The sequence below is a fragment of the Branchiostoma floridae genome, chromosome 12 (genome assembly GCF_000003815.2).
Source record: "Branchiostoma floridae strain S238N-H82 chromosome 12, Bfl_VNyyK, whole genome shotgun sequence".
In the NCBI taxonomy this organism is placed as follows: domain Eukaryota; kingdom Metazoa; phylum Chordata; class Leptocardii; order Amphioxiformes; family Branchiostomatidae; genus Branchiostoma; species Branchiostoma floridae.
Window position 1 is genome coordinate 7,859,344 of NC_049990.1, and position 10,822 is coordinate 7,870,165.

The 10,822-nt window shown below is 40.9% G+C and overlaps 1 protein-coding gene across 1 annotated transcript in view; it reads left to right on the top strand.

Annotated features, from left to right (window-relative positions):
* Window positions 1-1,515, top strand: part of LOC118427309 — a 4,219-nt gene extending 2,704 nt beyond the window's left edge. Inside the window, exon 4 of the mRNA XM_035837037.1 lies at window positions 591-1,515. Coding sequence (XP_035692930.1) covers window positions 591-822 — 232 coding nt within the window. The 3' untranslated portion in view covers window positions 823-1,515. The remainder of the gene's footprint in view (window positions 1-590) is intronic.
* Window positions 1,516-10,822: the final 9,307 nt, after the last annotated feature.

Genomic DNA, 10,822 nt, shown 5'->3' on the forward strand with positions numbered 1-10,822 from the left:
ATATATATATATATATATATATATATATATATATATATATATATATATTTTATATAGTATCCATAGATATGCAGAAAAGCGTGGTGACTTTTCGTAGAATAGCGGGAAACAGACAACCCGTTTCTCTTAATAAACAGATCACAATACAGTCACACGGACGTCATACCAGATCATCAAAATCACTAACCATCAGCCTTCCCAAGCCCAGAACAATTTTTTTTAGAAATCTAAAAAGCAAAGATTCTAAATAATGTCTATCTGAAATGGGTTGAAATTATAAGGGTACATGTAGCAAGAAAGTTTTTTCTCTAGGGTATATGAACCTCATGTAGACCTATATTTTTAAACCATTTATGAAATTTCTGAGTATGTATATTCTGTAGTTGTTATTTGTCTGTGTGCCACGTAGTCTTGTGCAGATAGACGCCGAAGGTTGCCGCTCGATATCCCTTAGTCTACCAAGGCAAATTTGGCGGCTACAGTGGTCGGCCGGGGCTACATCCCTGACGAGTGACGGGCACCGGTCTGATTTGGACCTAAGTCTGAAGTGGTATGTTGATTGTAAATCTCAATAAACTGTTTGAAAACAGGTACATGTCGGGGTGCCAAGACGGGAGGACCACCTCACCCTGGATGTGTGAGGATTGCTGTGAGCGGGAGAGGAAGGCGCGGAAAGCTGACGGATGTCATCAAGGCAAACATCAAAGCGGCCGTTCGTCCCTCAAAACGGCAAAGATCTGGATCGGCCGGAAGATTCCTACGTTTCAACGTTGCGCTGTCACGAATGTGGTCCCGTTCCAAAACCGACTAGTGGAGAAATAGTCGGTTTTCACTGCAAGGAATGCAAAGATACCAGATGTACTTGAATATCGACTTCGTTACATTTGTACGGTACATACTATAGCGCTGTTACTTATACATGTAAATGATAACGGTCATACGATCGATTAACGAAAACCGATTAATGAAGAAATAATCTGTTTTCATTGCAAGGAATGCAAAGATACCACACATATATATGAAAAGATGCCAGATACTTGAATGTCGATTTCGATGCATTTGTACTTTACATATTTTAGTATTATATAAGGAATGCAAAGATTCCATATACACGTACTTGAATATCGACTCCATTACATTTGTACGTTACAGATTAAAGTGGTACTGTACATGTAAATATCAACGGTCATACGATCGATTAACGATCAAAAAAGACGAGTAATATGGTTGTTACGAATGCTCAGTGAAGAAACGATCTACTGTACAAGTAAATCATAATAGACAAAATACTTAATATGGTTGTTATGAATGCTCAGTGAAGAAATCATTGCGAACGAAAGAAAAATGTGAAAAGATGCCATAATACACGAATGTTCTTTGTTTTTCCGATTCAATACTTCTGTTTCCGTTCGACACATTTCTTATGTAAAGCTTTATTGTAATTTTTAGGGTAGCTGATTCGTCTGTGTTGTCTAAAACAATCATACAAACTCATTAAACACATTCACAGCTTCATGACAGATTCATTATTTTTTCATTATCACTTGATTTACTGTATAACGGACTTCAATATTGGCTCAGAGATATATCTAATGGTACTCAAGGTATTGGTCAATTTCTGCATTGCAAAGAAGCAGGATGTATTGTGTAAATGTTCTGCTAGGGGACGCTTCTATACTTCTGTGTTGTTCTTCGTTTTATGACTACATTTTAGGTGTCTCTTTACCTCGAGCTCGTTAACCCCCATTCCATGTTCACTTAACTACGGTTGATTTCAAAACGTAAGGTTTATTCTTGTAATCGATAAATGGTGAGAATTCGATATAATTATATGTGTACAAAACTCGACCGTTTTGGCCTTTAATTTCCACGCGATATTTTTCATCATATTCTACTTGGATGGAGGCAGCAGAGCAACATGTGCTATAGCTGGAAATAGATGGATTCCAGGCTACACAGCGTCGGCCTTGGTTCAGGAGTACTCGAGAGCAAAATCATGGGAAAGTCCTGAATGTGTGTCAGGGGCATTACTCCTCTAAGAACCAGATGACGAGCTGGAATCGCGTTTTTTTTTCTTCAATTAGGCCCAATGAACCTTCTTGGTTTCATCCAGGCGACTACGATGATCACGACATGGATTGCATCTTAGAAACCACTTCCTTTCGCCAAATAGCAGTTACTCAAGCAACTGGATATGCTCTTGGAAACGGTCAGACGTTTAGGTTAGCATCCACCACCTTTCGTCAGTGACTGTGACCAGATCTGTTAAAGAGCAAGTTTTATACCCAAGAGCAGGTTAGGGTATAAAACCCACTCAGTCTCTCCAAGCAGAGGTTTCAGTCGGGTGAGTAGTAGTGGCCAGGAATTCGTACGACTGCTAGAGGCAGTCGTAAGAATTTACGTGCTCTTCTATAATTTCTTCCTACTGAAACCTCTGCTTGGAGAATGATTATACAAAACCCGTTCTTAAACAGATCTGCCAAGAGTAACTGAGGTAGTGGATGCTGTCTGAAACGTCTGACCGTTTCCAAAATCATATCCAGTTCCAGTTGTAACTTCTATACAGCGCATCGTATTACCTGGATATATAACGTCCATAATCATCGAACCACCTATAATGATTCAAGGTTCTCCCAGATTACTTCAGCGTCACTGATGGACGAAACATGGTGGACGCCATCTGAAACGTCCGTTTCCAAAATCATATCCAGTTGCTTGAGAGTAACTCTTACTAACTGCTATTCAGCGCATCGTATTACCTGGATATCTAACGTTCATAATCATCGAACCACTTATAATGATTCAAGTTTCTCCCGGATCACTTCAGCGTCACGGACGAAACATGGTGGACGCCATCTGAAACGTCTGACCGGTTCCAAAACCATATCCAGTTGCTTGAGAGTAACTCTTACTAACTGCTATTCAGGGCATCGTATTACCTGGATATCTATCTAACGTTCATAATCATCGAACCAATTATTACTTGCTTTACTAATAGGCTTACTGCCCATTCTTAGGCAAAGAGTATAGACATCTCCATCAGAAACCACTTAGGCCTAGGTCACATTTCCAAACCGGGGCCCGGACGGGGAGCTTTCGGGAGCGAAAATAATTATATAGAATGCATCAAAATACACAATATGTCAACATAAGATTCATTGGTATGATTTGTGTATATTTCTAGGTATACATTTTAATTTTTCGTTTCTTAAAACATTCCGACCGGGTCCCGCTTTGGAAATGTAACCTAAGCCGTACATGGACATTGAATAGTCGATCGGCGTAATGGTATATAGTTTTTGATTGTCACATACACATACTTGGTTTATCCAAGATCTGACTCTCATAAACGTTGTGCCAAGTTCGCGTAAGGTAAGTAATAGAGATGGATTTGCCTGTCATTGAGCGTGTTTTTGTAACCCTATATAAGTACATTCTTGTCACAGACACGTGGGATCCTAGCGGCTGATGAGTAATTCAATAGAAGTCCCTTCACACGTGAGAGACATATCGCGTGGACTTCTTTCATCATACTGATGAAAACCTACGTTAGGGCAAGGAAAATATATTGTTGACACCTATAAGTTTATTAATATACTTGTGATTGTACAATGTATATGTGTGTAATTACAATATGATGTTAAAAGCTACATTTTACACTTGTTTTCCCAGGTCGAATGAGATGAATTCAAATCAGTCGTGCCGATCGCACAAAGAAATTGCTACGACGATAACATCACAAGGAAGATCATGAAAGGCATGTGTTAAACAAAGAGAGTGAATAACAGGATTTAACGTTTGTTAATAGGCACTTGTACAATTATGTCGCTAACACTTCTGAGTAGAACACGTGTCCTTATGCACATGGTGCATCAAAATTAGATAAAATCCACGTGTTCACTAATCAAGTCAGGTATAAACTAATTGAGATGTGATTCATTGCACGTTCTTCGCCGGGCATTCTTTCCAACTAATCTCCAAGCAGATCCTACAATGGCATAAGATAGTACCAAACTGGCCAAGAAGTGTAGTCAGCCAAGAGGTGGCCATTTGCCCGGTAGCGAAACACACTCTTAAGCCGGCTTCACTCCTCTGCCAGCTTTTGATACTATCTTATGCTACCGTAGGATCTGCTTTGAGATTACTTTCCACCTGCTAAATGTTGGTTACCGTAATAGGTGATAGTATTAGATATCACTCAAGTAGCTGTATGGAAAGTCTTGGCTGCGAAAACTGTTTTGAAAGTGGCAATGATCCGAGCAGGTCATTGAAGTGTGCAGTGGCTTCAAGTGTTAATCCTCGTGCACACTTGACTATCGTGGTCATTTACACGTGTACCATGGACACATGGCTTTTCGCTCGTTTAACATCTGTCTGAATAGAGATGAATAGAGAGAAAGGGAGAAATTGGGCGAGAATACATCGAGTCGAACTGATACACATTCAATCTCAGCGTGACAAATGTCAAAGGGCTCGATTTTATTAGGAGTAGGAGTACAGAGAATAGAGTATTATAAAGAGAAACGAATTCTCAACCAACTTATGTGCTATTCGTTGATCTCCCTTCACGCTGGGCTGTTTTTGGTTTTCAAAATATCAGCTCCTAACCATATAAAAGTGATATACGTATGTCGAATCACTGATCCTCAGGGCACTTTACTCCTTTCAGATGTTTCTTCCCCAGTGAGTGAGAATAGACGAGGTAACCATGTAGGTGTGATGTGATTTGGCTTCATCACTGATGCCTGAGGCCCTCGAGGGGTGAACGTGAGGTTGGCGCCGAACCAAGGGCAAGTGAATGACATGGAAGAAGCACTGAGACTGAATGTAGTGTAAGGTTGAGTGATCTAAGAGAGGAAGTGGAGTGAACATATGCATGCGTGATATTCTCTGATCTTCTTTCGTAGACTAAGTTAGAAAATAAGATGTGGCACCGAATGGCCGAGTGGCCTATGCTAACAGACACGAGATTCAGAGGTCATTAGTTCGTCTCCTAAACTTGACGCCAATGTTCTCAACATCTCACTCTACCCGGGTGTAAAACGGGTACCAGACTTCGGTGGGGGGCGGGGGGGGGTGCTAAAGGGCGGTGGAAGGGGAGGGGTGGCCCGGGAGGGGTGGGCTCCGCCTCCCAATACCTTGCCCTAGACACAATGGACTAGCATCCCATGCCTCCCCTTGTCTTAAAAAAGGCTATGTAACTTCCTTTTTTTCTAGCAAATCCGCGTAGCAAGTGTTGTCTCCAAGCAGATGCATTGGTCAGGCCTGTGGGTTGTTTTAGAGGGAGGTGAAACAGAAAAACGTACATCCTTAGAGAGAGAAGAGGAAACGACGAAAACTGCGCAAGCGACCCGGAAAATATGCCCGAATGATGCACTTGCCTGGAGATTAATGCAATAGAAGCGTGCCGATCTCTGATGCGATCCTCTGCGCTCTTGATTCACTACAGATGTTTCTGTTTCAATGAGTCAAAAGAAAAGACGCAGTCTTTACTATATAAGTGTAACCTGAGTGCGTCGAACTGTTAAAACCTGCAAAGCGAGACCCTAACTCTCCAGAGACAAGGTTAGTGACCGAACCATGGAAGAAGCACTGATATGAGGATGCATGGTGCGCAGAGGTTATCAAAGTTGAGTCAGCTCATTATTTGATTTCTTTTCATGTTTGGTTGCCGTGGTCATTTCGTATATTTACAAACAAGAGCTCACTGATCTCCTTTGGGGTTTTGATTCGTAATAAAAGTCACAGTCCTAATCATATAAATGTGATGTGAGCGTGCTAAACTACTGGTCTTCTAAGCCAGAGGCCTTAGCAACTAGAAATCAAAGAAAAAAGGACATGCCAAAATACGGCTATCTAACAGGAGAAAGTAACTAAAACTTGCTTAAGAGGGGTAATGCCAAGATAGTGTCAGGTGGATCATTGACCGAAGCATAAATAAGTTTTAAAAGTTTGACAAATAAAACACGTTTTGTTTCAAACTAGTGAAAACTAGAATTGAAACCTTTGTAGCTACATTGTAGGCCTTATCTGGACCAATAAAATATGTCTAGTTCCCTACTCCTCGTGCCACTTGCTCCTCGTGATTCAGTGCGTGTCTCTCGTCCCGTGCGTGTGCACGTGCACTGAATCGTGCACTCTTGGCACATGCATGAACCTACCCGTACTTATCCCACTCTAAGCCAATCTCAGCATAGCACATTCAATCACCCCGCGTAATATACTACTAGTAATCTTCTTCACTTGCGTTTGGCCTTTTTGCTTTTTTTTTCTGTTGGAAATCTGATATGTAAAAGTAGTGCATCACAATGTAGTTGCCCCATGTGCACTGCATATTCGAGCCGTTAGAGGTTGTTTGGGGTCGTTTGAGGTGTCTAGGCAGACCCATGTAAGTGTACCGAATCACTGAGATTCTTGGGAATGTTGATGACTCCCCTTACATACTTCTTGCTGAGACGGACGAGCTCCTAGTCGTATAACCGTAACCTGTGTGTACTTCACCTCTGATGCCCGACGTACAGGCAGGTGAATGAGAGGTTGGTGATCAAGCTAAGGCCAAAGTAAATGACATGGGATACTTAATGAGAGTAGTGCAGTGGTGCATTGACCGAAATTAACACACACACAGAGAGAGAGAGAGAGAGAGAGAGAGAGAGAGAGAGAGAGAGAGAGAGAGAGAGAGAGAGAGAGAGAGAGAGAGAGAGAGAGAGAGAGAGAGAGAGAGAGAGAGGCAGACATGTACAGACAGACAGACAAATACAGAGAAAGAAACAGAAGGGCAAGTGAAAAAAGCGGTGCCCGTCAGCTTGTGTCTTATTCTAATATCACATTTCGCTTTTCTTTATCATAGTGTGAGAAACATATGAACACTTTGTCTTATTTTTATCTCGAAGGAAGAGCATCTGTTGAGCTTGGGGATGAATCGTATACGCGGCTAATCGTTAACATTCTCCGGCCCTTGATTCATGTAAAATCTTTCTGATCCGATGAAAGATTAAGATGCTATACTCATAAAAATAATACAATAACAAACACGCAGTCTCTAACATATAAGATAATATCATAGTGTGCGGAACTGTATAAGCATGAAGTGTAAATGACTCTTGATCTCCGGCCACGAAAGGTTAATGACCGAACCACAGAGGAAGCACCCAGACTGCATGTAGTGAAGGGTCACTGACTGCAGAGACGAGAAACAACTGATATAAACAACATTTGAAATCCTTTGATCTCCATTCGTTTTCGGTTATTTTTCCTGTATTTCTAAAGGTTAAAAACCACGAGCTTAATGTCATATGGACGTCATGCAAGTGAACCGAATAACAGACTCCTTAGGGCTTTTGATTCATGTCAAATTTTGCTTTCCGGTGAGCGTAGGATAGTAATTAGAAAAGACGCAGTGCTGATCATTTGAATGTGATCTGAGAGTGCCGAAATGCTTTGTAATTCCCTGAAGACAAGACAGCGGAAGTAGCGGGCTGTCAAGACACGGTGACCGATCAGAAGAGCATCCTTGTTCAACCTCTGCGTAAAGAGAGACGATTGAGTCATTGACCGCTGAGCAAAAATACGTCCAGGATGCATGTTTACAGAAAAAATGCACATTTCGTTTTAAGCTCACTTAAAAAATCAATAGAAATTAAATTTTTCAGAAACCTTGTTGGAAACCAACGCTATCACAAGTAGCATGGAAGTATAATTACAGTATATATAAGCCCATGCTTCTTGTCGTGATAGTTTGAGTTTTCTTAAAAGCGTAAAGTACACAAATTAAGTTGATGAGAAGAGGGGCGATTAATGATAACCGCTCAAAAGGGACACAGTTTAAAATGCCAATCTGCTGTCTTTATTTCTTCGCTTGGTGAGTGTAAAAAGATGAAGCCCCCGTAATATCAGTGACACTTCCTTAGCAAGTCTCTGAGATTCTAGAGACTCTATTTTTGTTTCATTATGGGATAAAAGACGAAAGCCTAATCATACAAATGCGATCTAAGCATGCCGAATCGCTGAAGCACTAAGTTTACTGATTGTCTTCATCCCATGAAAGGTTGTCGACCTGTCCGATGGCAAAAGAACTTCTGTAAAGACGTCAAATCATGCTAGAACTTTGGATTTTGATTAATGATATTCCAATGTCCTGTTATGATCAATTTGATTTGTTCTTCACAGGAGCAAAGAAGCGAATCACTAATCACATCACAAACACGTGTCCTAAAATTGGAATGGTCTTCGTCTGATCTTTTTGTTTTAATCAAGTAAGAAAGTACAAAGCCCTGGTAGAATAAATGTTCGCAGACCCCTTAGGATTTCCTGAACTTCGTTAGGCATGGTCCGAGATCAAAAGCTGAGCCAAACATCGCGAGTCCATAAAATTAAGCTAAACACAGCGCAGGGAAGGAATTGATGGGATTAAAAGAATGTAACAAAGAAAAAAAAACAGCAAGCCCACAAAGTGACATGGTCTTGTTTTTGTTTATTATGTTTGAAAAGATGGCGTGAAGCTTTGAGGAGAAACTTTGAGAAGGATTCGGCGCTAGATATCAGTGATCAGGGTACGAATATGTCAAAAATAGAGGGTAGACTTAAGCTTGGTCCGGGCAATTTGCCCAAGAGGATTTACCAACTTTTACAGAGTCTGACGTAGACGTCTACTGACTACAAATATATTTTTTTATCGTGAGCTGGATGTTTGATGCCATGCCAGTATTCTTCAAAGCCCTGATAGAATAAATGTTCAAAGTGCCAGAAATCGCAGACCCCTTGGGATTTCCTGAACTTCTTTAGGCTTGTTCTGAGATCAAAAGCTGAGCCAGAGAGGAACATCGCGAGTCCCTAGAAGCTAAACACAGGGAAGGGATTGATAGGCATAAAATAATGTGTCAACGGAAAAACAGCAAGCCCACAAAGTGACACTTTGTTTTTTTTTTCTTTATGTGTGAAAAGATGACGTGCTTTGAAATCATTGCCGATTGTTCTTATCTTGGATGTTGGAAAGATCAAGGGAGAACTCAGTGCTAGATCAGAGTACGAATAAGGTTAGAATAGAGGGTGGACTTGGTCCGGGCAACTTGCTCAAGATGAGAATGATGATTTATCAACCTTTACAGACGTCTACTGACTACAAATCTTTTTTTTTATCGTGAGCTGGATGTTTGACGCCATGCCAGTATTCTTCATCCCAATTTTCAGCTTTGGAGTATGTTGAAGATTGGGTTAGAAAGGTCTTTTCAACAGAAGCCATTCTGACCTGAGCCTTTTCTTCCCCTACCTTTTCATCAGCGTGTGCAGCTGCCGCCTGAAGGGCAGTCTCTTGACAACCTTTGAAAACGTTTCCATAATCGTGTTTCTGACACATAACGTTTATCAAAAGTAAGTCACCTCTAACTCTGCACGAATGATTGCATTTCAGGCGTATGAATAAACTCTTTCTCTTCAAATTCTATCTACGAGTTCTGCATGTGCCAAAAATCATTTTCCCCATAGGCCATAGAGCTATTGTAGAGTGAAACTTGTTGCCACCAAGTACTGTAGGAGCATTCCTCATTCGATAGCTTTGAAAAACGTTGACAGCTAGACGTGCAAAGGTCAGGAGTGAAATCTGCCCGTCGCCGTTCAGTGTAATAAAACCAGCTGCCACGCCGCCTACCTGTAAGGCTGGTGTATTACACGGAAGGCTGGTTATATGGATGGTTATATTGTTGGTTACTAGTATATTGATGCAGATACAAGCTAATGAAAGGCATTATATGAACCATTTTTTTCTGCGTTTTCGTTTTAGAGAATCGTAACCAGAACATCACAGAGGATAAACTCTCTCACTGACAGCAACATCAGCAGAATGTAGTTGATCAAAAATTTACATTGTACAATGTACAAAAATTACAATTCAGCCCTTAGGCTGCAACAGTTTTTAATCTAATAAACATTTCCTCTCTTTCTCTCTATCATCCTCGTGACATAGAGAAGCATTGATTCACTTTGCTTTAGCTCCCGAACGCCCATCCTTCACAGCCTCTGAAACATTTCTCAGATCATGTTTTTAACTCATTAAAAAGATACAAAGCGCCTCTGAATCAGTTCCAATGACTGAGCTTCAGGTGAAGATGACTCTACTGTCACCTTCTGTTAATGGGTGTGCCTGCACCACCATATCACCTCCACATTTACTACAGACTCTACCAGCTTCCCATGCGCATTTCCGTATCGTTAGCAGTCGCTGCCATTAGAACGATTGATGCCATATCGCTGACAGATTGATGTAATTTCTGATCATATAATTGAGAGGTCAAAAACGCATAAAAAATGCATAAAGCAAAATTGACTTAAAACTATGCGCCAGTATCGTGAAAAATCGAAGAAATGAAAAACTACGGAAAAAAGAAATTTTATCATGTTGGCTTCGAAACCTGGTCAAACAGGTTCATTCTAAAACCCTAATCCAGTACATCACGGATCCGGAGTAGCACGCGTTTCAAATGGCAACTTTGAAAACGGAAATTAGCAGCTGTGACATCGCAATCTTCTTCAGCCACTCAAAGATCATGCATAAGAGGGAAGTGTCTTACGACTTCAAGAAGTAATCACACCATATATGTGTGCATGTAAGACGACCAATTCAATCTGAATCAACTTCACAGCCTGCTTCACGTCCTTGTGTATGTAAGTATTCCACACAATTATTGCATGTCCTGATTGGGTGGGTAGATTGCAATGCAATACTATATACAAGTGGCTTGTTAGTTGTCAGATGGTGCGGGGGTGTATTCTCGTACATTCCTGTAAGAAATACGTACATCCCATGGCAAAGCAAAGTCGCCTTAGC